Genomic DNA, 27,689 nt, shown 5'->3' on the forward strand with positions numbered 1-27,689 from the left:
ATAAGAAGGGAAGAGATGAAATATCAAGTTAAGCTAGCCAATAATATAAAAGAGGATTCCAAAAGTTTTTTTTCAGATATATCAATGATAAAAGAGAGGCGAGAATGGATATTGGACCATTAGAAAATGACACTGGAGAGGTAGTAGTGGGGGACAACGTAATGGCAGACAAACTTAATAAGTATTTTGTGTCAGTTTTCACTGTTCAAGACAACAGCTATATGCCAGAAATCGCAGGGCAGAAGTGAATATATTTGCTATTACTTAGGAGATGCTTGGGAAGCTAAAAGGTCTGAAGGTAGATTATTCACCTAGACTAGATGGACTACATCCCAGGGTTCTGAAAGAGGTAACTGAAGGGATTGTGAAGGCATTAGTAATGATCTTTCAAGGATCACTAGATTCTGGAATGGTTATAGTGAACTAGAAAATTGCACTCCAAGTCTCCATTCTACTCTTTAAGAAGGGAGGGAGACAAAAGAAAGCTAATTATAGGCCAGTTAGTCTGATTTCAATGGTAGATAAGATGTTGGAGTCCATTATTAAGGTTGAGGTTTCGAGGTACAGTACTTGCAGACGCTTGATAAGATAGGCCAAAGTCAGCATGGTTTTCTTAAGGGGAAATCTTGTCTGACAAATCTGTTGGAACTTTTTGAGGAAATAAGTCAGGATAGACAAAGGAGAATTGGTGGATGTTGTTTACTTGGATTTGCACTAGGTGTTGCACGTGAGACTGCTTAACAAGATAAGAGCACATGACGTTACAGGGACGATACCAGCATGGATAGAAGATTGGCTTATTGGCAGGTGGGAAAGAGTGGGAATATTCTGGTTGGCTGCCAGTGACCAGTGATGTTCAGCAGGGATTGGTATTGGGACCGCGTCTTTCATGTTATATGAGAATGATTTAGGTGATGGAATTGATGGCTTTGGGCCAAGTTTGTAGACAATATGAAGATAGGTGGAGGGGCAGGTATCGTTGAGGAAGCAGGGAGTCTGTAGAAGGACTTAGACAGATTGGGAGAATGGAGAAAGAAGTGGTAGGTGGAATATCATGCACTTTGATAAATTGAATAAAGACATAGACTATTATCAAAATATGGCAAAAATACAGAAATCAGAGTCCTCTTGCAGTGTTTCCTCAAAGTTAACTTGCAGATTGAATCAGTGGTCAGGAATAAAAGTGCGATGTTAGCAGTCATTTCGAGAGGTCTAGACTATAAGGGCAAAGGTGTCATGCTGAGGCTTTACAAAGGCATTGATCAGACTTCTCCTTATCTAAGTTTTGGGTTCTTTATCTAAGTAAAGATGTGTCGGCATTGGAGAAAGCCCAGAGGAGGTTCACAAAAATAATTTGAGAATGAATGAAAGGGTAAACATATGAGGAACGTTTGATGGCTCTGGACCTGTGCTCGCTGGAGTTTAGGAGAATGGGGGGGGTGCAAGGTGTGGAGGAGGATCTCATTGAAACCTATTGAATATTGAAAGGCCCAGGATGTGGAGCGGATGTTTCCTATAGTGGGTGAGTCTAGGACTGGAGGGCACAGCCTTAGAATAGAAGGGTGTCCCTTTAGAACTGAGGTGAGGATAAATTTCTTTAGCCAGAGGGTGGTGAATCTGTGGAATTCATTGCCACAGATGGCTGTGGAGGCATCTATATGTAAAGCAAGGATTGAAAGGATTAGTGAGGCCATCAAAGGTTACAGGGTGAAGGCAGGAGAACAGGGGAAAAAATCAACATGATGGAATGCTGGAGGAAGCTCAAATGACTTAATTCTGCTCCTGTGTCTTATAGTAGCAGTCTGGCATGTTCTCCAGTAAGTGCAGACACTATTACAGTTCAGAGTTAAATTCTTGCACCATCTGTAAGGAGTTTGGGCATTCTGCCCTCGACCAAATGGGATTCTTCCGGGTGCTCCAGTTTCCTCTCACAGTCCAGATGTACTGGTTAGTAGGTTAATTGGTCGTAAATTGTGCTGTGATTAAGCCAGTGTTAAATAGTTGAGTTGCTGGGTGGCATGGCTTGTTGGTCTGGAACAGCCTGTTTCGTGCTGTATTTCTGAATGAATAAATAAATAAAAATTTAATACTTGCATCTCAAGGCAAATTTTGGGTGTGGCAGTTAAAGTGCTGGATTAATTATTTAAAGGCAGTGGAAAGATTTGGAGACACCTGTTCAAAAGTTGCCATGCGGGGCAAATTTAAACTGATTTTAAATAATTTTTTTCAATATTGATGGCGTGTGAAATAACTAAATTGTTCTAAAAGGTAATCTGGTGCATTAAAAAGTTTGAAAGTTTGTCTTATTATCAAAGTATACAGCTCTGAATTTTTTCTTCTCCAGATAACCACAAAGCTAAGAAAGAAATGAATGGCAGCATGATCATTAGCCCCCAAATCCACTCTTCACCCTGCACAAAAAAAGCAAACAAAAGTGGAATAGGCACATCAACCCCCCAAATCCCCTCCTCCACATGAGAAAGATAGGCCAAAAATGCAGAATACAAAAAAAAACATTAATAGCCTTTAAATGAAGGAATACACCATTTTTACCTAAACTGGCCTTTCTGATTTCTGAGCAGTTGGGGGTTAGCTCTTATCTGTTCTCTGAAACTAAAAAAGTAGGATAAATCCAACTAGCCAATGATAATCTTTTTCTTTTTCTTCTTTCATAAGCCCGTCACCCCTACAGGGCATAGCCCATTGACAGCAGCACACCAATCCTCTGACCTGGGCCAGTCTTTCAAATTTTACCAGGTGTAGCCTATCTTTTTGGTGTATCCTTCCTCCTCCAGCGATGAGGCCTTTGGAGTTTCTGTTGCTCTGGGCTTTTTCAGGATGGGATAACTTACCCCATGGCCAACCCTTCTCCTTTCGTAGCCAGGCTTGAGACCGATCACGGTAGAGTTGATCATCATTTAGTTAGTGGAATTGTTATCAAAAAGTACTTAATGGTAGTTTTGTAAGTGCTTTCAAGTGACACGTGCTTATCAATACCTTGTGCCAAATGTCATTGGAGCTTTGGTCCAATAGGGATAATCAAGCTGATTCCAGAGGTCAGGAGTATGCCCTTGGATATTGGCTAAATTTCATGAGTGTGCTTTCAATGAATGTTGAAGTTAACGTTAAGTATAAATCCGAAGGGAACCTCCTCAGTGGTTGGAGAATGTACTGAGCACAAAGGTAATTGAGGAGAGTATCTTACTGTAAATAATTCTTGCACGAATACCAGAATCAGTTGCAGTTGTCTTGACTATTTTGTTGTTGAATTTTTAACATAAATTCTGAGTTCACTGTGCTCACTATTGCAGTGTTCAATTTCATGTGCAATTACTTAGATTTTAAATAATTTCATGACTTAACATAGCAGAACTTGAAAAGCATAGTAATAGTGCGATCGAGTCGAGTAAGATGTTCTCCAAAGGGTTTGTCTGTTGGTGGGTCTTCAGGTTTCTATAGAGGCTGATCTGGGATTTACATATACTAGTCTAGTACGTACGCAAGTAAGCGGTGGCTGTGGGTAGTGGTTGTGTCTTTTGGTTGTTCATTCTCTCCTTTTGCAGCTGCAATTTGCTCTCTGTAGAACAATGGAGGTCGTTCTCATGTAACGCATTTCCTCCAGGTGCATCTTCTGAGAACAATGTCTTCCCAGTTTTTTAGATGTAATGTTGAATTTCTTCAGGCTGATTTTGATATTATCTTTGAAGCATTTCTGTTGCCCACCAAGATCTGTTGACCAGTCTTCAACTGGGAGTAAAGGATCTGTTTGGGGAGACGTTCATTAGGCATCCAAATGACATGACCTATCCATCAGAGTTAGTGTTGTTTTATCATGGTGGAAATACGGTTCCTGTTGGTCTTCCCCAGTACACTGGCGTCAGTGTGTCTGTCCTTTCTGCCGATTCTCAAAATCGTTTGTAAGGTTCTGTGGTGATAATGTTCTAAGGCTTTCAGGTGTGTCCTATAGGTGGTCCATGATTCAACTCCATACAGTAATGTAAGAAAGACAACAGATCTATAGTCCAAAACTTTTGTTTTGATTTGTAGGTTGCAGTCTTCAAAGACTTAATCTTGCATAGGCACCACTAGCACTAATCAGGCAGTGGTTGTTCTCTAAGTTGTCTGCTTTTGAGGAGAGAATACTGCCAAGGTAGGGAAAGTGGTCTATATTTTCAAAGGTGATATAGTCAACTTTTATAGAGGGCTGGATAAATAGCTGGTTGGGTGGTGGCTGATATAGGACCTGTGTCTTTTTTATATTCAGAACAAGACCTAGGGTTCCATATGCCTTAGCAAAGCCATTCAGGATATATTGGAGCTCTTCTTCAGAGTGTAATGTGATGGCGGTGTCATCCACATACTGAAGCTCCATGATAGTGGTGGTGCTGATCTTGTTCTTGAGGCTGAAAAACCTGTTGTCCATTCTATACATGATTGGAATTCCCTATGGCAGGTATTGGCCAATGAGGTGAAGGATGGCAGCAATGAAGATGACAAATAGGGTGGGTGCAGTTATACAATCCTGTTTGACTCCTGTTTTGACAGTGAAGTGGACTTGTGTTGGTAATGTTTTCATCATACCATTCTCTTCTCTCAGTTTTACATCACTGTCAAGTTTCAGAATCTTTGAATTCCTATTATAATAGCATTATGTGGGTACCTTCAACAGATGGATGGGGTGACATACCACTTCTTTGCAGGTGTTTGGAACTAGCAATATATGCTTGATTATTAATCAGGGATGCCCACAATCAATGAAAGAACAAATATATTTTAAAAAACACTTGTTCAAAATATATTGGAGTCTTCAAATACTTTGCAGAATTGATTATCCACTGACGGTCACCTTTGATCATTGAGCCCTATACTTGTTTCCCTCAAACATGCTGCTAGCTTTTAGTTCCTTAAGTGGGCTCACAAGTAAAAAGCTGATTTTGCTGAGCGCATTGCTCAGAATGCTGGGTATTTATAGTAAGCATGCTTGGCAGCGTGGTGTTAGTATCATAATTTACATCCCCCAGAGACTGGAAGATTGAGGTTCAATTCCCACTGTTGTCCTTAAAGAGTTTTATGTTCTCCCCATACCCACATGGATTTCCTCTGGGTGCTCCAATTACTTCTTACATTTTGAAAGACATATGGGTAGTAAGTTATGGACTTGCTATTTTGGTGTCAGAAGCATGGCGACACTTTGGGCCGCCCCAGCACATCCTCGGACTACTAGTCATTGACACAAACAGCGCGTTTCACTGGATGTTTCAACGTACATATAACAAATAGGCTAATCTCTTCAAACAACCAGAACTATTTATTTTGGTATTGCTGAATCAATTGTTGTCAAATATTTTACAGCAGTTATTGAAAGAATGTTTGTATTGACTTGTGTACTTTGACACCAACAGCTGTTGAATTTTGTGTGTATCAGAGGCAACATTTCCTCTAATATTTTTTCAACTGCGCGGATCAGCTATTGCTCTGACTGAAAACTGCACAGTACCTTAATAATACATTAATTTAAAAAGATTGTAGCTACATGGCAACAAAGGCTATGCACATGGGAGCTTTTCAGTTACTGTGCAGCCGCGCACATGCGCAGCTTAGAGGGAACCATGATCAGTGTAGAAAAACTAGATGAGAGCACTTAGGAACTAACAGTGGAATTTATTCAGACTCCAGAAAGCAGTTTTTGTTTTGTAACACCGGTGCTCCTCTAAAAGAGGTTTGCTAATAGGAATTACAGCGGTATCACTGAGGAATGCAATTTTCATGAAGGCCTGAACACTTTACTGATTACTATGGTTGCATATTTCATATTTGTGAATGTCAATCTGCTGTAATCTCTGTCCACTACCCTGCCAATGGCAGCAACTCTCTTTTGGAACTATGCTCACGCAAAGTCTACCACTGAGCTCCCTTCACTCTTTCATTGTGTTTTTAATCTTCCAGTCACTTCTCCACCTTTTTCTCTGTATACATTTTTATCCAAAGATTTATAAGTGGTTGAAAATTAAAAAGAAACACATTTCCTGTAAATCTATTATTAAAACTGAAATGCTGGTGACCCAGGGTTCAATTAACCTCCAAACTAAGATGTATTTGAGATGCAGGAGAAAATCCATGCGCTCATGCAGAGGACCCCACAAAGACAGCACTAGAAGTTAGAATCAAACTTTCGTCATTGAAGCTGTGTTACTTTCTGTCTGGTGTAGGTGGTGTGTGAGAGGAGAGCATACCTGGGGTGGGTGGGGTTTTAAATTACGCAGGCTGCTTTACCAGGGCAGTGAGAAGCGTGAACAGTCCCTGGAAGAGATGCTGGCTTTAGTGGTGTGCTGAGTCGTATCCATAATTATCTGCAGTTTCTTGTGGTCACAGGCTCCGCTAAACCCCTTTAAAAGACAGTAATATCTTCTAAGCTTATAAGAAGAAAGACTGTGGTCAGTTAGTTTATTGGACTCATTTCATCATTTCCATTCTCTGAAGAATAATCAACTTGAAACATCAGCTCTTAAGTGCTCATCCTAGATCTCTGCCCTGCAGAATAAATGGATAAAATTGTTTATTGCTGTAAAATACTGAAGTCTGGTGGAAAAATTAATCTTGCATACTGCTCGTGCAGATGAATTCATTTCAAAAGTGCATTGAGGTAGTACAAGGTAAACCAATAACAAAGTACAGAATAAAGTGTCCCAGTTATGGAGAAAGTGTAGTGCAGGTAGACAATGTGGTGCAAGTTCATAACGAGGTAGATTGTGAGGTCAAGAGTTCATCTATAGCCTTGCAACAGCAGAATAGAAGCTGTCCTTGAGCCTGATGGCATGTGCTTTCACCCTTTTGTATCTAATTTAGATACATCACTGAGTCATGCCATCTGCAGAAATTCTCTGATGACTCAGCAGTAGTTGGGTGTATAAAGGGAGGACGGGAGGATGAATACAGGGCCCTGGTGGAGGACTTTGTCAAATGGTGCAAGCTGAATCAACTCAATATCGGTAAGACAAAGGAGATGATGATGGATTTTATGAAGACTAAGATTGCACTGCTCCCTGTTACTATTGATGGTGAGGACCTACAAGTACCTGGGGCTGCAGCTGGATGACAGACTTAACTGGAGCACCAACACAAAGACGGTGTACAAGAAGGGCCAGAGTCACTGCTACTTCCTGAGGAGACAAAAGTCCTTTCGAGTAGGCAGGCCTCTAATTCACGTGTTCTACTAGTCTGTTGTTGCCAGTACAATCTTCTATGTGGGTGAAAAGGCTGTCTCTGTTATAGGAGTCAAACTGGACACACTGGAGGCTGTGGTAGAACAAAGGATGCTATGGAAAACCCTGGCAATTCTGGACAATGTTTCTCACCCTCTGCATGCCACCTTGGCTGAAAAGAGGAGCACTTTTAGTAATAGTCTAAGGCAACTGTGCTACTCCAAGGATTGCTATATGAAGTCATTCTTACCCTTGGCCATTAGGCTCTATAATGAGTCAACCTATAGCCAGGGAAGGTGACTCCTCCCCCCCCCCCTCCCATTAGACTGTTTGAGGTAACTTTTTTAATTCTTTCTTACTTCTCTTCTAATCTTTGTACATTTGTATATCTGTGCACTTGTAATTCTACTGTGACACGTAATTTCCTTTGGGATCAATAAAGTACATATCTATCTAGTGCCTAATGTGGAAGAGAGACAATGTTCAAGGTTGGTAGGGTCTTTACTTGTGCTGGGTGCATTACTGAGGCAGAGAGATGTGTAGAAAGTCCAGGGAGGAGATGCTCATTTCAGTGATGTGCTGAACAATATTCACAACTCCCTGCAGTTTCTTGTGGTCCCAGGCAAAGCAGTTGACATACCAAGCTATGATGTAGCCAGATAGCATGTTTTCTGTAATGCATCAATAAAAACTTGGTGAGGAACAAAAGGGATATGCTATATTTCTTTAGCCTCCTGGGCAAGTAGGTGTATTGGTGAGCTTTCTTGGCAGGGACATCTGTGTTTGGAAAGGGAAGGTGTTGATTGCTCCTAGGAATTTGAAGCTCTCAGTGCTCTTGACCTCAGTACTATTGAAGTAAATGGGACCATATATAGCACTCACCCCCTTCCTGAAGTCATTGACCAACTCTTTTATGTTGTTGACATTGAGGGAAAATGTTGTTGTTATGACACTATGTCAATAAGCTGTCTGTCTCCTTCCTGTACTCCTGTATTCATAATTATTTGAGATGTGGCCCACAATGGTGGTACCATCTGAAGCACTGTAGATGAAACTAGAGCAGAATCTAGCCATGCAGTTATGAGTGTTTCGAGAGTAGGAGGCTGAGGATGCAGCCTTGTGAGCATCAGTGTTGAGGATAATGGTGTTGGAGGCATAATTATGATCCATTGATCAAGAAGTCAATGATCCAGTTGCAAAGAGAGGTATTGAGTTCCATTCCAGGAATTTGGTTGGAATAATAGTATTGAGGGCAGAATTAGAGTCAATAAACAATGGTTTTGCAAGGGTTTATTTACTGTTCAGTTGCTCTATAGGATGAGGGAGGTGGTGTCCGTTTTAGCAGTGGGTAAATTGCAGTAAGTTGAGGTTGTTTGGAAGGCTGGAGTTAATGTGTCCGATGACCAGCTTCTCAAAGCATTTCATAATGATGGGTTTCAGAGCCACCAGGTGGCGATCATTAAGGAACATTATATTGTTTTTCATGGATACTGTGATGATAGTGATCTTCTGAATATTATAGTAATATAGTGGATTCCAGCTAATTGGACTACCAGTTAATCGAGGCAGCTGTTTATTCAGGACAACTCTTAAAGGACAAAATTGAAAAAATTGGCGAGAAATAAGCTGTAAGACACTTCAAAATCATTTTGCTCACTGCAAACGATTTTACTACTTCAAGTTAGGAATTATGAAGGAATCAACAATCATCTTGAATGTTAAAATGAAAGTGAAGATTTGAAGGATGCAATAATCAAAAGCATTATATGAAAGCAGACCATTAACTGCACTAGGTATCTGTGCTGATTTTGTTCATTTACAGTCAATCAAAAGAACACGACAATGAATTCTGAAATGAAATGGGGTAGTGTAGCATTTAATGCAACACTAATACAGCTCAGGGTGCTCTGGAGATCAATTCTGGTGCCATCTGTAAGGTGTCTGTACCTCCTCCCTATGGAATGAATGGGTTTCCCCTGGGTGCTCCAGTTTCCTCCTACAGTCCAAACACGTACCAGGTAGGTTAATTGGTCCTTGTAAAATGTCCTATGATTAGGTTAAGGTTAATAGGGTTTGCCGGAGGCTGCTGGGGCAGCGTGTTTCAAAGGGCTGGGAGGTCCTATTCCATGCTGTATCGATACCTTAAAAATTCCTCAGACGATTAAATATTAAGAACTAATACACATTTTTATAATATTATAGAGGTATTGTTAGTATTCTAATTTGCTCTGTATTTCATTTAAATGCATAAAATGTTACTCTCTTAAATGGTAGTTTGTCTTTTTTAATACCTTTTAACTATTTCCATGAAACTTTGGCTAATTGGAACAGCTGCTTAATTGGGCCAAAATGTACTAGTCCAGATGTGTCCGAATTAACCAAAGTTCAATGTATCTGTTTCAGTTATCTTTCAAAATTTAAGACTGGATATTTTGAGCTAAATAATACTTAGTTTAAATGCCAGTATATTGATTTGAAGATGATGAGTTAAAGCTTTACACGTGTAAGTTGGGATGTATCATGCTTTTTGGCTCTCTGTGGTTCCCAAAGTACGAATTGTGGTTCATTTAGACATGATAATTATTTTTCATTGTAGCTATTCAGTGGGAAACCTTCAGTGTGCTCTTAGCAAGACACCATTGTTGAAGTTTAAAGCAAAGTAGCATTTACACCATGACTCATCTTTAGTGCTTAACAACATAAAAAAAACAAATTATATGATGTATTACTTTTTTAAGGATAAATGGATAATTGGAATCTTGAGAACCATCTAACTGCAGGAAGGCGGTCATCCTTCTCTCCTGTTGGAAGCAAGGGCTTTGGTGGATTCAAAACCAAAATCTTTTGTATCTGCTAGTCTAAATGTAAAGGTTGAATCCAATAACAAACTGACTTAAAGGCAGGAGTATTTGCACCTACCCAAGATTATTATTACTTTAACGTATGCTGCTCTATAGCTGAACTAGTCTAATATATCTCATCTGTTTAGTTTTATAGCTTGCAATGATCTATCAGTAATGAGAGATATTTCCTAAAAAGATACTCCCAACATTGTTTGATTTGAAGAACTGAAAGTTGCTTGTATTACCTGTGTTTTTTATATTCTGCAGTGGCATCAAAGAAATGTATTTAAAATGGTATAACAATAAACGTCAAAACTTGATTGGAAGATAAAGTTTGAATGAACTAATAATATGCTTAAGTATGATCATCTGTGTGCTGTGGTTTTAGAGGCATTATATGGATGTGCACATCTCAGTTTGTAATTTGTTTACCTTGAACAGAAAATACTTCAACTTCTTCCAGAGAAGATTAATAGTAGATGGCAGTTCCACAGTATAGGTAAGAAGAATGGAGCATATCTGTAGAACACTTGTAATGCACAAAACATCGTAAGAATTTTTAGATGATCAAATTCGATGCTTGTTCAAAATATTTTGATTTTTGTAATCTATATCATTTTAATTACTGCAGAGAGTCAAGTACTAATTGAATGATAAAGTTCTTGTATCTCTTAAATAAGAAATCTAAATATCTGTTAGAACATTAATTTTTGTTATACAAATTTACTTCCCCTTACTAATTTATATTTGTACTTCTGTGGTATGTTAATATTTTTTAAACCCTTTAGCCTATAATACTAAGTTTTACTAGCACATTTTGAAACAAAGTATCAGTGTATTCTTGTGCATTGTTTCTATGTAAGTGACAGGATTTCATTGTGTTCTTTAAGTTTCCCTCTCAGTATTGTCCTTCCTTAAATTTCATAAGCATTATAATGCTTGCCAAATCTTTTTTTTTACTTTCCTGTTTCCATTTTCTAGCTCATTTGAGTGTCAAGTGCCTTTTACTTCATTGGCAAAAATGTAATCACTTGTTTTCCCAAGCCCCCTGTTAGTGTTTGTTAAAGCAATTCAGCATATTTTGTTTTATGCTGACATTTTTTGCATGGTGTACATGTCATGCCTTCTCCTTGCTGAAATATTTTTGCTGCTGAGATCCTTCAGTTAAACTCGGTGGAAGTTTTTCCCTGTGGTTTTCTATCTACTTTGTAATTAACTGCTGAGTCTCTAAGGCTAATGACAATTTAACAATAGATGTATCAAAGTGAATAATGCTTGGAAATAGAGGGTCAGGACTAAAGGGCAGAGGTTGTTTTTTTATTTCAAGAAGACATGTAATTTGAGGACGTTTCGTAATAGGCAACAATTAACACTAAGCTGAAAGGAAATGTGACAAGGAGGTGCAGCTAAATATCAGTTGGGGGGAGAAGGGTTTTGTTTTAGGTTTTAAGGAAGAAAGAAGATAAAAATTTAGGGTAGGAATTCAAGGAGCTCCAGGTCAGATGGCTGAAGCCATGGGCACAAGTGTTAAATTGAAGGGAGTGGGGGAAGGGAATAAACATGAGATTAGAGTTGCAAGAATCAGATTTCTTTGTTTCTTTTTATTCCATTAAGCATTAACTTTTTCCATATTTATACTTGATGAAACCAAATATGTTGGAAATAAACTTAATCATGTACTGTAATTTTTGGGAATAAATATTGAAAATTAGAATTTAAACTTCTTTGAATAACTTTAGTTTCTTTCCAATACAGTCATTGTTAGAAACACTATCTTTTGTGCCCATGGAAAGATGGATATTTTTGCAGATTTGTAACATAAAATAAAAATGTGAAGATTATTTCCTTTTGACAATGTGAATTGCCTGGGAGATTATTTATTCATTTGCCAGGAACAAAATCTTGCAGAAATCTGAATTAAAACAGAAATTGCTTTAACTAGGTAGGTCAGGCAATGTCTGTGGAGAGAGAAATGAATTAATATTTAAGGTTAATGACCTTTTATTAGAATGCCAATCAAAATTTAAATCACTTTTTCTCCTCATAAATGCTGACGTGAATATTTACAACATTTGCTGTTTTTATTAACCCATTTCTTGTGATTTGTTTAGTTCCAAAGTAAATGCCTTGATTAAGATTGTGGATTCTGATTCCACAATAGATGTAATCTACATTGGCTTCAGTTTGTGTTGCCGAAGGAATGCTACCTATTTGGATTTGCTGTCTTGGACCAGATATTAAACATTTCATGTAGGCAGAAGAGTTCTAATGGTCCAAATTGAAGAGAAGGAAACTTTCTAGAGGTTCTCAGCAACATTCCTTATTGCTGTCATTCATCTTCGAGTTTTTTTTAAATTGTAGCATTTCAGGAAGTGTTTGCAGAACTTTGACCAAGGTTTGGGCAGGTAGACTCAGTGTACCAGAGAGCAGTTGTTTGAAAGAAGCTACCAAACAGAAGATTCTGTATAGATTAAGAAAAAGCTTATAGGTCTAGCAGAAAGTAGGAAATCATCCAGTGTTGGGGTTATTTTTGTAGATTTGAGTTTAGAAAATAGAAATCTGAGCACCTACAGATAAATTTTTATAATCCACCTGCAGGTGCTGAAGAAGGGTCTTGGCCCAAAATGTCATCTGTTTATTCTGTTCCAAAGATGCTGCCTGGCCTGCCGAGTTTCTCCAGCTTTTTGCATGTGTTGCTTTGGATTTTTATATGCTCATGTGTTGTTAGTTTTACATGCCAATCTAAGATTTAAGATTTAATTAAGTTTTTAAATTTTCTTAGATTATTTATTTAAGTATTTTTATCTGTAACAGGTGGTGGAGATATTTAGAATTAATTTAGATATTTTGTCTTTATTGTGCTAAAAATGTCAATTGCTGCATGTATTATTTATAATTGCAATGTTTAACTTCCATTTTGCAACAAAATAGGCTCAATTTTGAAGAAACTTTTGCACACTGGAAATTCCATTAAGGTAAAAAACTTAATTTATTACACTTAAAGAGACTGTTTCCTTCTATATTTATAACCTCCCTTATTTTGTGCTTCTTTTGGCTCTTATTTGATACTGTCAGTAAGTAGGTTAAACATCCAATTCATTGGCTTATTTTACAACAATAGTTCAGAGGTTTGTGAGAACAATTCATTTAAATGTCTCTATTTTGAGTTTTCCTCCAGAAAAGCTCTGTTCTTAACTGAAATAGATATTCACGAGACAAAGTGCCAACATCTTTGGGATGATACCTGTGTTTAATATGCTATTCACTGAGACAGGGAAAGGATGGCAGGGTAACGGTGTCATGGTTTACAAAAGAAATGTGGAACATTTAGTCAATGGAATGAAGGAAGCATACTTAAGGTTTAGGACACAAAAATCAGCCATTGCTCTTGAAAATGATAAGGTAGCCAGGAATGGTTTAACAATGGAATTAGAAGAGCTAAGGGGGGACATGAGAAGGCCTCAGTCTGTGGGATTAAGGAAAACCCCAAGGCATTTTAGATGTATGTGAAGAATGTGAGGACCACTCGGTGACAAAGGGTGAAACATGCTTTGAGTTGGAGAAGGCAGTAGGAGGTCCTTAATGAATACTTTGCTGCAGTGCTCACCTGAAGAGGGTCATTGATGAATGAAAGGTCAGTGTAGAAGAGGCTAATATGCTGGAGCATGTTAAGGTTAAGCTCCTGATAAGCATTAGGATAGATAAGTCTCCAGGGCTAGACAAGATATATCTCAGGTTACTATGGGAAGCAAGGAAGAGATTTCTGGGGCATTAACTAAAACATTTCAGAATCAGATTTAATATCTCTGGTATATGTAGTGAAATCTGTTGTTTTGCAGCAGCAGTACATTGCATACTTAATAAAAAACAATAAATCACAATAAATATATATATATATAATTTAAAAATAGTGTAAAAAGGTGAAAAAGACTGAGGTAGTCTTCATAGGTTTGCTGTATGTACTTTCAAAAATCTGATGGCAGAGGGGAAATAACTGTTCCTGAAATTTTGAGTGTGCGTCTTCAGGCTCCTGTACCACCTCATTGATGGTAGCAATGAGGAGAGCATATCCTGGGTGGTGGGGTTTCTTAATGATGGATGCCGCTTTTTCGAGTTATCATCTTTGGAAGGAGTCATCAGTGTTGGGGAAGCAAGTGCCCATGATGGAGCTGGCTAAGTTTACAAATTTCTGCAGCTTTTTCCAATCCCTTGCAGTGGCCCCTCCATGCCAGACAGTGATTTAACCAGTTAGAATGCTCTCCACAGTACACCTGTAGAATTTATGAATGTTCTTGATGACATACCAAATCTCCTCAAACTCCTAATGAATTAAAACCATTGTTGTGTCTTCTTTGTAATTGTATCAATATATTGGGCCCAGGATAGATCTTCAGAGATGTTGACACACAAGAACTTGAAACTGCTCACCCTTTCCACTGGTCCCTCGATGAGGACTGGTATGTGTTCCCTTAGCGTCCTCTTCCTGAAGTCCACATCAGCGCCGCGGTCTTACTGCCATTGAGTGCAAGTTGTTAAGACACCACTCAACCAGCTGATCTACAGTATCTCATTCCTATTTGCCTCCTTGTCACACTGAAATTCTGCCAACTATATTAGTGTTGCAGCAACTTTATAGACAGCATTTGAGCTGTGCCTCCTCATGTAGTCATGGGTTTAGAGAGAGTAGAACAGTAGGCTAAGCACATATCCTTAAGGTACGCCAGTGTTGATTGTCAGTGAGGAGGAGATGTTGTTTCTGATCTGCACAGACTGTGGTCTCCTGGTGAGGAAGTCGAGAATTCCATTTGCATAGGGAGGTACAGAGGCTCACGTTTTGGAGCTTGTTAACTATAACTGAGGGTGCGATTGTGTTGAACAGTGAGCTGTAATCAATAAACAGCAGCCTGGAGTAGGGATTGCTTTTGTCCAAGTGATCCAAGACCGAATGGAGAGCCAGTGAGATTTCATCTGCTGTCGATCTATTGTGGCGATAAACAAATTGCAGCGAGCCCAGGTCCCTGCTTAGGCAAGAGTTGAGTCTAGCCATGACCAACTTCTCAAAGCTCTCAGAAATTGTTTAGCAGAGAACCGTGTCATTTGGCTCAACTCATATGTGCTCACTTGTGGGCATCATGCCTCCCAGTATCTGGTGCATAGTAAAGTAACTCAGATGTTCTTCTAGATACTTAAATGCTTTCAGTAATCCAGCTTCAACAACTCTCTCAGGCAGTGCCTTGTATGTACTTTCCAATCTCTGAGTGAAGAAGGTCCTCATATCCCCTCTGAATTTCTTCTCCATTTGTCCCCTCCCCCCTCGCTGCCCTAAATTATATCACGTAGTTTTAGCTACCTTTGACATAGGGAAAGGTTTCTTGCAATCTCCCTTATGCCTCGTCATTTTAAAAATCTCAGCCCTATCCCCTCTTAAGCTCTTCTGCTTCTCTGCTCCAGGGAAAGGGGATCTAGCTTCATCAGTCTCTCCCTCATAAATGAACTGTTCCATTCCAGGCAACATCCTGGTGAATCACCTCTGCACCCTTGCAGTGTTATCACATCCTTCCAACAGTGAAGAGAATAGAACTGCATACAGCACTCCAGCTAAGGTCTGACCAATGTTTTAAAAAGTTGGAGCATATCCTTCCTTCCCACTTCTGTATTCAAGGCAGGTATCCCATGCACCATCTTAACTACATTATCAACTTGTGTTGCCACCATCAAGATCAATGCAATTATACTTCGTGGTCCCTTGATATTCTCTATGACCCCACCATTCATTTCCTAGTTTCGTTATTACTCTCAAAATGCAGACCTTGCATTCATTAGGTTTAACTTCATCTGATAGTTTTTGAGCCATTTTGTTAAAGTTCCATATAATGTAGTAATTAAATATAATTAAAACAAAAAAACTTAGGTCATTCAGATTCTTGATAATTTTGAAGTACAAGAAAACACGTTGTTTAGATTATATATATAAAGTTTAGGTGATATGTTAAGTTACTCCATGTGGGATCTTCCTAGTGATGATGCTGTAAAGGTTTTTAAAATAACATGGGCAAAAGGTTAATAAACTAGATAAAAAGTGACAGTTTTACATTTGAGGAATATTAAATATTATGCAGCCATTCTATGTGCCCGCCCATCTCCATTGGCTCAATTCATGAGATAGCATTTACAATGCACAGCTATTGCAGATTGCATCAGCATTTTGGGGAAGTATGTATGAACTTTTAACACAGCATTGCTGACAGGTCATAAAAGTGAATCTTGTCTGGTCTCTTTCTAAGCTTGATCTATTGCATTTATTGGAATTTTCTGTTCAATTTCTAAGTTTTTTTAAAATGTGAAGATATTGCAGGTGGTGGAGTGACAGGTACAGCTGCTCAAAACTACTAGTTTACTTCATTTTCAGTGAAGTAGTATGTTTATTTCATTTCTATAGGATGGTAAATAACTATGCCCCCCCCCTTTCATAAGTGAGGCAGCTGATTGAGTTGAAGAGAAAAAGTGTAAAAGATGTGAATTATTTTTATTCAGCACCTTGATGCAATTAACCATTGCACTCAAGGAAAAGAGTGTTTTTCATTAAATGGAATATTACCGTCAATCTCTGAAGACAGTGACACTCTGCTTGACTTGTGAAAACAATGTGTATTAATTCGTTATATTGTAACATTGTGTGTATTTCAGTACAAAAAAGTCAATAATTTTTGATAGGTTGTTTGGAAAAAATACTGATTTGCTTCTGACCCTGACCATCCAAATCTAGATGAAAATTTAGCTAACATTTTGTGATTTTTTTTTCTCTCTTTTTCAGATAAGATGTGAAGGAATCCGCCTCTACCTACTTTGGCTTCAAGCACTGCAAGAGAATTCTTCTGATGAGCAGCTGACTTTATTTGCTTGTCTAGTTCCTGGTTTCCCTGCTGTTTCATCTCGAATTGGACCATGTACTTTAGATACGCTCATAAATCCTTCTTACAATATATCTGATGGTTAGTAATAGAAATACAAATTAGACTGAATAATGCAGTTTTCATTTTAAAAAAGTGGCAGGCAAATGAAAATCCAATTCATAAACTGAGCGAATAAATCAAAGATTAATTTTCCTCTATCACTGTTGGTCACTACTGTGCCCACTGAATTCAGACTGGCAGTTTGTGACCTCAAATTTCTGCTTGATTGCACAGGTTAATTTCAGTACAATTTTTTAAGAAATTGGAAAGTGAGTTAATTCTGAATATCTAGCCTCCCACTTGTCGTTACTTACCTTAGAATGTCTTTGGCAATAGTTACTCCAAGGTTTGGAGTAAAGTTATAGTGAGTTACACAGGAGGAATGCAGGAAAATGGGGTTGAGAGGATAATAAATCAGCCACGATGGAATGATAGAGCAGAATTGATGGGCTGAGTAGCCCAGTTCTGCTCCTATGTCTTATGGAGTTCTAATCAGAATTGCCCTTGTCAAATCCAGATTTGTTAACTTAGGTGCTATTTCATACCAGCATTTGTTTTTGATAGTTGCATCATTTTGGTTATGAGAGCCCAAAGAGATGAGGTGGGAATTGGCTTGCTTTTAGATTTTTCCTGTATTTTGTGGTTGATATACTAGGAACATTTTCCACGTTGTCAAACAAATGATACAATAGAAGGCATTGGCTAGAAGAGTGCACACTCTTGGAGAATATTGCTTCAATAATACGTTAACGACCTTATTGTTATTGTTGTTTCATTTGCATAGGGTTAATGCCTCATTTTTAGACATTCCAAATAACGGAACATGCTCTCAAAAAATCATTAAAGCTGGCTTCATTTATAGTGCTGGCTTGTAACCCAACAGATTACAGACAGTAGTTTGCTAATGCTGATAATCAACAGCACTTTGTGGATGCTTTGTTTGAGCCTACCCATTCACCACAATTGTGTCGCTGCACTTCAAAATAGTAAATAAAGACAGAATTTGGTAACTTGGCAATACTGCCTTGAGCAAGTGGATCTGTGATGGCTAGTTTGGTGATGTTGAGGTTAAATCAATTTTCAGTGAGTATACATGTTGCAGAATTACACTGTTAAGTCCTTAACACTTTAGTCAGCAATTTACTGTACATAGTGGTATTACCTAGTCACTTGTGCTCATGTCTGCTAAAATCCCAAAAATTAAGTTTAGCCCTTCTTTGGCCTTGTCTGTTTCCCAGTGCTCAAAAAGTATTCATTCCCCATTTGTGGGTATCCATGATACCAGGAGATTTCAGCTCAACACTGTGGAATAAAGAGTCACATCTCCTAATTGTACAATCAATTAGTGCTGCCATGTTTGGAAACACCCAGGGATGTTGATAAAGTCTGAGCCAATAGCCAAAAGATGTGGTTCTGTAGTAAGTCACTAATGGGCATACCGAATGTTGCAAGCAGCAACTCTCGTCATCAAGGTCTTTAATGCCAGTATTGCTATGTAACTAACATCAGAAGCAAAATGCCTCAATTTTAATGGTTTCTTAAAAGTGAACTTGCCTTATTTTATAAACATACCCTCTTCCATTTCAATCCTGAAAGTTGTTTATTCATTTCCATAGAAGCTGCCTGACCTGCTGAGTTCCTACAGCATTTTGTGTGTGCTGCTTACTATTTCCAACAGTTTTTTAAAAATCTGATTGGCTGTTAAATTTTTTTTGTTTGTTTTCTGCTAAAAGGAAGAAGCATGGAAAGGAGATCCTGTTTTCTTTGTATTAAAATTATTGGGTGTTTAGTGATCACATGATGTTCTCATGGCAAGAAACTCGTGATCAAATCTAAAGTTAGCATTTAACTTTAACTTGCAGATAACCTGGAGACTAGGGCATTATTACCTGAGTCACTTTTTCTAATGGTAGTTTTGTTCATTAATGTGAAGTTGATCTTTCCCTCTGACTAGGCATTAGTGGATAAAGTTTAAATAGACTGTGGAAAACACTGGGATTAAAGAAAATAGAGAAAAAAATGTGTAACACTGGTGTACAAAGAAGAAAATAATTGAGATGAGCAACAATATGCAAAGAAATGTAACCAGTTAATTTTTAGTCCAGATGTTACATGAAATTGCTCTGTTAAATATAAACGAGAAGTGTATATTTTACAGAGTACAAGAATCCACTTTTCCATAAACCCTGGCAAGATAAAGGTTATGCTTCATGTACTTGAATAAGTTGCAAAACCAAGATTAATCTTAACTTCTTTATGAAGTAGCTTAACATTATTCATTATATCCAAGTTATTCATTATATCCAAGCCACTGCTTTAGAATGTCAATGACTTTGGACAGACCATTTTCAACAATCTAGGTGCCAAATTTTGATGTGATTAAGTTTCTAACAGTCTGTCCATATCCTCATAATGAATGACTTTTATTTTGAGAAATGGGATACACCTTATGCTTTCAAACTCCTTTGCTTCTTCATTTTGCTAATTGAGTAACAACCTGACTTGAATGTGCAACTGATGTCCTGCTCTACTCTGCCTTCGCTCTTGGCCTATCCTATAGCAGAAAATGTACTGGTTCACCAAAAGTGGGAGCACACAGGGAAACAGTTGGCAGATTTGCCCCCAGGAATTCTCAAAATTGATTGTAGACCACATGGGATCTCTGAATCAATGCTGACTCTCTTATTAAACAACAATTGGAAAACATCAAAATAGTAAAGGTACAGAATGTATACTGTGTGGATGATTCAGGGTATACCATCATTAATAGCTTGATGGCAGTAAATCTGATCAAGCAGGCCAAATCCCGAAGAGTAATTTATGCTGACGTGGGTCTGCAGCAAATAGTAGGAGAAGCAACACAAGGGAAATTGAATTCCACAATTCATCTTCTGTATCCCACAATCATAGAAGAGAGTCTCATTTTACTATTGGCGACACCTCCATTGTGTGAAGTGTTTCTGGCTGTTACCACCAATTGAGTTATATTCCACCACCATCTGTAACCTCATGTTTCTCATTCTATCATTATCATCACCCAAAGGGATCATTCCCAGTTCTTTGAGGTATTCAGAGTGTACACTGAAAGGTGTACTGTGTGAACTTAAAAAGTGAATACTAACCAGATAAAAGCTATAAAATGATGTTGAACATGTGGCAAGCAGCAAAGGCAGGTTGTAATAGGTGGAACAATGATCTGATGAACAACAAACTAGATTTTTGATTCTCTGCTCCTAATTTGACAATTTTTTCATGTGGACAATTACACAGATGGCAGGAGGAGATTATTTGGCATGCATTCAAATATTACATGCGTTTAGTCCAACATGGTATATAAAGCAAGTCTTTTACATGTATCCCTGGCATAAATGTTAAATAAATGATAAAGTTATATATTTTTATTGTATCTGGAACACTTCTGGAGCATAAATGTGAAAATTTTGAAAAGCAGGCATGAGAAGGTTGTGGTTCTAATTTATGTGCTGTAGTTTATAGAAATAGACATGGAAATATGTTTTTAATTTGGAAGTTTTGATGAATTTGAACAATTGCATTAACACAACATTAATAATTATTATTTTTAATTTAGTAAAAATTGCTGCAGAAGATATTACTCCACTGTTACCTTCAGTTTTGGGAGAAAAGATATCTGAGGATCAGACTTCATATATGCTTCAAATCCTTTTGAAGTACATGGTAACTCAGGTATATCAAAAGTTTTAATAACATTTGTGAAACTTCCCATTTGTCACTGAAAGGGAACGCTCCTCTGTTGTAAATGCTGTTGTATGAAAATTTGTACTAGGATTTTAGAAATGTACTGTCATTTTGAAAAAGAGTAGAGGAGTTTCAAGAACATAAGGAACTGAAGAGAGACCCATATGGATCCATAAGTTTACTTCACCATTCAAAAGGTTACAGCCAAAACTCTGCCTTGGGTCTTTGTTACCCACTGGATTTAAGGTTTCCTCAATTTTTTTTATTCCCCTAAGAATTCAAGGGGCTTTGGATCTTGGCTTTGAACAATCTCCACAATTAACCATCACAACCCCTTTGGAAATGAAATAAAAGATTCCCAACCACTGATTGAAGAAGTTTTTCATCATCAGTCTGCAATTATGAACCTCTTAAACTGAGATCATTTTATCCTTTTTGTAGATTCTCCAGCTAGTTTCAACTCTGACAGTCTCTCTCATAATCATATGGGTTTCAATAGGATGTCTGAATTCCTGGACTATAACCCCTTTTGACCTAATCTCACTTTATATCTAGGTCTTTTCAAAGAATAGGTCAATCAATATGGCACAACAGGTTGAGTAGCCCTTATCTGAAATTCCAAAGAATTAAAAACCTCCAAAATCCAAAATATTTTTACCATTGACATAATGTCACAAATGGAAATTCTACAAGACACTGGGAAGATTCCCAGGCAATGCATTGGTCTCTGCACACCACAGACATTTCTGAGAAGTGACCCCACATATGTAATAAACAGAAGTTAATGAAAAATAGAAAACACTGCATAAAGTGAAAAATGAACAACTTAATCAAAATTAAAAGAGTGGGTTTATCACTCGGAGTAAACATATGCCACTTAATGGTATGCTGATCATGAAACAAGCAAAGATCTATCACAATGAACTGAAAATGTAAGGGAATTGTGATTATTCAGCAGGCTGGTTGCAAAAACTTTAGAAAAGATGCAGCATTTACTTTTTAAAGATTTGTGATTATAAATTCATTGATGAGTTTTCCAAAATCGCTGATGAAAATCTAACATGCTGAATGGCTACATCAATCCATATGTGTGATGAACAAGTGTAAGACAAAGACTGCTTAGTGGTAGCACATAAATTCAGAGACAGAAATGATCGCAATCCCAAGCTATCTCATTATATATTCCAAAATCTTTTTAAAAATCCGAAACACTTCTGGCCCTAAGCATTTTGGATAAGGGGTAGTCAACCTGTATAGTAATTTGACCCAGGGTAAAAGCTGACTTTCAGCATCCTTTGTGTTGCATTTTTCTGCAGTTAATCAAGAGCATTGTAAATCATTCTTTTTCAAGTGTGTCCCCAATTTCCTTTTGAAAACTTGATGTTTTTCTCCATTTAGAGACAGGGAGTTGCAGATCATAACTAGGTTCCAGGTCTTGAGAAAAAGTAAGCTTTTGACCTCATTTCTGCTATTTGGGGAGGGTACCACCTCTTTTACACTTAACCTTTAGCTGAAATCTTGTGTCTGGGTGAGGGATCTTGACTGGAAATGTCAACTGCTCATTTCCCTCCACTGATGTTACCTGTTCCACTGAGTTCCTCCAGCATCTTGTAAGTTTCTCCAGGTTTCAGCATCTGCAGTCTCCACCTTTTTATGAAGTTGTCAGACACATTCTTGCACCCAGTATTGAGCGTTTGCCATATTCCAGTCCACTGGCACTACCTCTGCAACTAGTCAATTGGAAGAATATGGAATAAACCTTCTAGAACCTCCACCCCATTTCAAATAGCAAAGTAGGATGCATCACATCTACACCTGACATTTGTTTGAGTACATCCAGTCTTTCTGGACCCCCAGAATTGGTGTTCACCCTATTGGTCATCTCTCCGCTTACTGAGATTTGGCCTTACCATCCAAGGAATTAATCTAGTGAAATTGTGTTGTACTCTCTGCAAAGCATGTACGGTACTGTGCAAAAGTATTAGGCACATACTGTATACATAGCCAGGTGCCTTAGACTTTTGCACGGTACTGTATTTGTCAATGTGGAGCAGCGAGTGAATTTGTAAATCTGGCAGGAGCAAAGGATGTTGGGAATGGTAACGTTGGAGTGCTGCAGGAGGAGTGTAGTTACAGGTGGTGGTGAAGGAGTACCAGGGGTGGGGATGTAGAATTGTGCAGGTGCAGACACACCCAGGCATGCGACACCAGGCAAGGTCATTTGATTAGTTTATTGATCCTTAGAGAATGTCTGTCTGATAGTCCCTGCTCCCACTCCTCTCCCTTCCCCTTTCCCAACCAGCATCCCCCTTTCCCTGCCCCCTTCCCACTCTTAGTCCACAATAGAAACCCCTATCTGAATCAGGTTTAGCATCACTCACATATGTCATGAAATTTTATATTTTATGGCAGCAGTTCAGTGCAATACATCAAATTATACAGTACTCTGCAAAAGTATTAAGCACCCAGCTCAACATCATTTTGTGCCGTGTCATATGACATAGGCGATCACGGTCTCCATGACCATGAGTGTTCTTAGCAAATTTCTCTGCAGAGGTGGTTTGCCATTGCCGTCTTCTGGACAATGTTTTTGCAAGAGGGTGACCTCAATCATTGTCAATACTCTTCATAGATTGATGGCATCAGTGGTCATAAAACTAGGGCTTCTGATGAAGACCAGTTGCACATATGACCATCCACCATCATGCTCCCATAGCTTCACGTGGCTCTGATCGGAGTGGGCAGGGCTAAGCAGGTTCTACAACTTATCCAGGAGTGTCCTGCAGACTAGTGGAGAGAAGGAGTACCTTACATCTCCTTTGGTAGAGATGTATCTTGACCTTGCCACCTATTTATGCACCCTAGATAAGTATATCTTGTTAAAACTTTTGTACGGTACTACATGTTCTTGAGACTGGAGATCAAAATTGGATATGATATTCCTGATGTGCTCTCTCTGAAGCCCTGTACAATTTGCAGGGCTTTATAGAATTATCTACAAAACAAGCATCCAGACAGTTCTTAATAATTGCAGGAGACCTCAATCAAAACCTGCAGGATGTTTTATTCACATTCCGTCAATATGTCACCATGGTCACTAGGGAAACAAACAAACTGGACCATATTTACACAATCAGACATAGGACTTACGAGTATCCTGTGCCCTGATCTTGGCCTCTCTGACCACATCGCCATAATGTTAATCCCAGCATACCGACAATGGAGAAACGGATCAAAAGGACCATCACTGAGCCAGTCTCTGTGCTTCAGCACTGTTTTGAATGGACTATCTCTGACAGATGTTCAAGGCGGCCACCACAAACTGAGAAGATACAGACTACACAAAGAAAATAGCGTCAACTGTATGAGTGTTGCCTCCCTTCCTGAAACTCTAAACATCTGTTCTGCATGCTTCGCGACATGCAACACAACGCTGGCCACGAAAGCTAATCCCCTCCCAGATGAGCAGCCACTGTCTGTAACAGCAGCAGACATGAGAAGGTCTCTGCCGAGAGTCAACCCCCATAAGGTTGCTGGGTCAGACAACATCCCAGATATTGCACTCAGAGAGTGTGCACATGAGTTCACTTATATCTTGATGGACATCTTCAACAACACTTCACTCATTCAGGCTGCTGTCTACATGTTCTTCAAATCAGCCACCATTACCCTGCACCAAATAATTCTACAATTTCAGACCTAAGCAGCTACCACCCATTAGCAATGACGCCAATCATCATGAAGTGCTTTGAATGGCTGATAATGGCACATATCAAAAAACTCAATTCCTGCCACACTGGACCGCCCTACGACAGATGCCACAGTGTCTGTAATGCGCCTGGCCCTGACACACCTAGAAAACAATGACACTTATATCGGAAAGCTGTTTCTGGATTTCAGTTCAGCATTCAGCACTATTGTCCCACAAACCTTGGTGGGGAAAAAACTCCTATTCCTAGGTCTAAATATACCACTGTGCCACTGGGTGTTGGACTTCCTAACTAACAGACCTCAAATATTCAGGTTGCACAACCGCTCCTCTCTCCTCATCATTCTTAACATAGTTGCCCACCAGGACTGGGTGCTGAGCCTATTGCTGTACACTCTGCTCACACATGACTACATGACCAAACACCTGAGTAATCGCATTGTCAAATTTGCCAATGGCTCATCACCAACAACGATGAGTTGGCCTACAGAGAAGAGGTGGTGGAGCTTGAGGTCTGATGCCAGGCAAATAACCACTTCTTCAATGTTAACAAGGCAAAGGAGATGATTAGCATCGTGCCCGATATTTGTCCCATTGACATCATCACCAAAACAGAAGATTTGGTCATTGCTCTATTACCTACTGTGTGTTGCAGTTGAGTTTGCACTTCAAAAGTGAAGTTGGATTTCACGACAAGTTAATTATAGGGCTTTCTGGATATGAGCCCTTGAATTTATTCTAATAAACACTTTTAATGAAGAAGTAAGTATTGTATTACGATGATACATCAGCTGCTATTGATGATGAATGACAGAGCAAAACTTAACATTCCTCTTCTCAATCTCGAGATATCATGAATGCCAAGTAGAACCTGGAACAATTGTGATTTTGTTATATCCATTTTTCTTTTCTATCCTGAGAATATAAAAAGCTTGTAATGTCTTTAAATTCTAATATATTATTCAAAATATTTCATACTACTCCAATGCAAAGCCTTTAACATCCATTCTTTTAATTATTATGTAACAACATACAATAGGCAGCTGACAATAGACAAGGACATACAAAACAAGTGAGATAGATAACCAGTTTTCTACTTTTGCTGTCAGCTGGAAAAATAACGATTTCCTAACACTTAAAGGGGAGCTCTGTCTTGGTGTGCTGATTGCAAGTTTATCTTACACCACTATCTGACTTTGAATAACCTCAAGTTCAACTTCTCCTACTGCTTGATACATGGACGGAATGAAAAACGGCTCTCTATATACTCAGTGGCTACTTTATTAGATACAGGAGCGGATCTTGCCTGGTCTTCTGCTGGTGTAGCCCATCCACTTCCAGGTTCAATGTGATGGGAGTTCAGAGATGCTGTAACATGTAACACGTGCTTATTTGAAGTACTGTTGCCTTTCTGTCAGCTTGAATCAGTCTGACCATTCTCGTCTCACCTCTCATTAACAAGATGTTTTCACCCCCTGAACTACTGCTCACTGGATGTTTTGATTTTTGTTTTTCACTTCATTTGCCTTAAACTCTAGAGAAGTTTGTGTGTAAAAATCCCCGATCAGCAGTTTCTGAGATATTCAAACCACCCTGTCTGGCACCAACAATCATTCCACAGTCAAAGTCACTTGGATAACATTTCTTCCCCATTCTGATGTCTGGTCTGAACAACAACTGAACATCTCAACCATGTCTGCATGCTTTTATGCATTGAGTTGCTGCCCCATGATTGGCAGATTTGATATTTGCATTAATGAGCAGGTGTACTTAATATAGTGGCCACTGTCTGTATATGTTTATTGAGAGGAAAATCAAGAGAATTTACTCAAATGCACATTTTAAGATTCAGCTGTACTGTTGGAATGTTATAATATCCAAGATTTGTGTATCTTCTTAGGTGTGTGCATAGCCTTGACAAAATTAGTTGTTAGTTAAAACATAATTTAAGTAGATAATCAATTAACAAGGTATCATTGTTTTGGCTAATATAAAATGCTTTAATTTTTCACACATTAATTCAACATTCTAGGGAAAGGAGTTATTGGGAATCAGCAAAGACTTTGACCATTTATAATTATGATTTTCTCATTGATTTTAAAATGTTTTATGTGTATGTATGTACTGCTTTTGTGAAGTATTTTACATGCTATTGTTATTTTGGGGAATATTTGCTTTCATTATGTTCACCAATGTTTATTCTTTTCCTAATTTGAAGGCTGCAAGCTTGGAATGGAAGAATAAAGAAAAACAAGAAAGTGGTTTCAAATTCCTTTTTGCCTTATTTAAGAAGTTCTACCTTTCCCACTTATTCCCATCCTTCACAAAATTTACCAATCTTTACAATCCTGTACTTGGTGAGTACAACAATATTTCCATCAATTAATGCTGGAACCAGAACTGTTTCTGCTTTTGCCTTCTCACATGTTATCCTGAAAGTGTGCATAAAGAAGTGCTGATCACAAAGCTGAGGATTGCTGTTTATCCAGGCTGTCGTTTATTGTCCATTATAAATTGCGGCTTGAGAAGGTGGTGGAGATAACTGAGCAGCTCGTTAGGTCATTTTAACCATCTTAATGCTAGGCCAAGTCTCCAGTCGATAATATAAAATGCATGATGCTATCAACTGATCACATATCTCACTATGCTGATACTTAACAGCAAATGCGAATTACTAATGCAATATTCTCTCACAACTAACTGCATAAATACAGTAATGCACTAAACACTGCATTCTTTCTCTGAAGGTCACACTGTATTGTAGTTATAATTTTTATCTGTGATTCAGTCTTGTGGATTCTGACATTAGAAACCTCATTGTTTTTCTTTTCTTCTTCTTGTTGATATTTGACTTATAGTAATCAGAAGTTATTGTGATGTTGGATTTCTATTTCGAATGGCCTATCTGAAAATGTGTCTTTAGTAACAGCTTGATTCTTTATCAACTTTGTTTGATATAAAGTAGGTTGGCTAAATATTTGAGCATAGAATAAGCTGGCATTTTTATATTACTGTGGGTTAGCATGCATGTTCTGCTTTATGGAAAGTCAGCCACCAAAACAGCTTTGTTCCTTGTTAAGTGAACACTAAGTTTTAAAAATAAACTGAGTTTACAGCACAAAAAGGACATGTGGCTCAGCTGGCCTACACAAGTGTTTATCCTCTACTCTTCTGACTCTAACCTCTTCAGCATATTGTAGACTATTTGTCATTGTGCTCATCTAAGCTCAATTTTTACAGTTTGCCCCAACTAGTATATATGTGA

The 27,689-nt window shown here is 38.4% G+C and overlaps 1 protein-coding gene across 5 annotated transcripts in view; it reads left to right on the top strand.

The window, feature by feature from the left end:
* The window catches only part of ralgapa2 (Ral GTPase activating protein catalytic subunit alpha 2), a 477,749-nt gene that overhangs the window by 97,598 nt on the left and 352,462 nt on the right, over positions 1-27,689 (top strand). For all 5 annotated transcript variants that reach the window (XM_073051378.1, XM_073051381.1, XM_073051380.1 and 2 more), the window contains exons 4-8: positions 10,487-10,544; positions 12,977-13,020; positions 16,860-17,037; positions 20,588-20,703; positions 26,643-26,781. In XM_073051378.1, the coding sequence (XP_072907479.1) occupies positions 10,487-10,544; positions 12,977-13,020; positions 16,860-17,037; positions 20,588-20,703; positions 26,643-26,781 (535 nt within the window). The remainder of the gene's footprint in view (positions 1-10,486; positions 10,545-12,976; positions 13,021-16,859; positions 17,038-20,587; positions 20,704-26,642; positions 26,782-27,689) is intronic.

The sequence above is a fragment of the Hemitrygon akajei genome, chromosome 7 (genome assembly GCF_048418815.1).
Source record: "Hemitrygon akajei chromosome 7, sHemAka1.3, whole genome shotgun sequence".
Classification (NCBI taxonomy): domain Eukaryota; kingdom Metazoa; phylum Chordata; class Chondrichthyes; order Myliobatiformes; family Dasyatidae; genus Hemitrygon; species Hemitrygon akajei.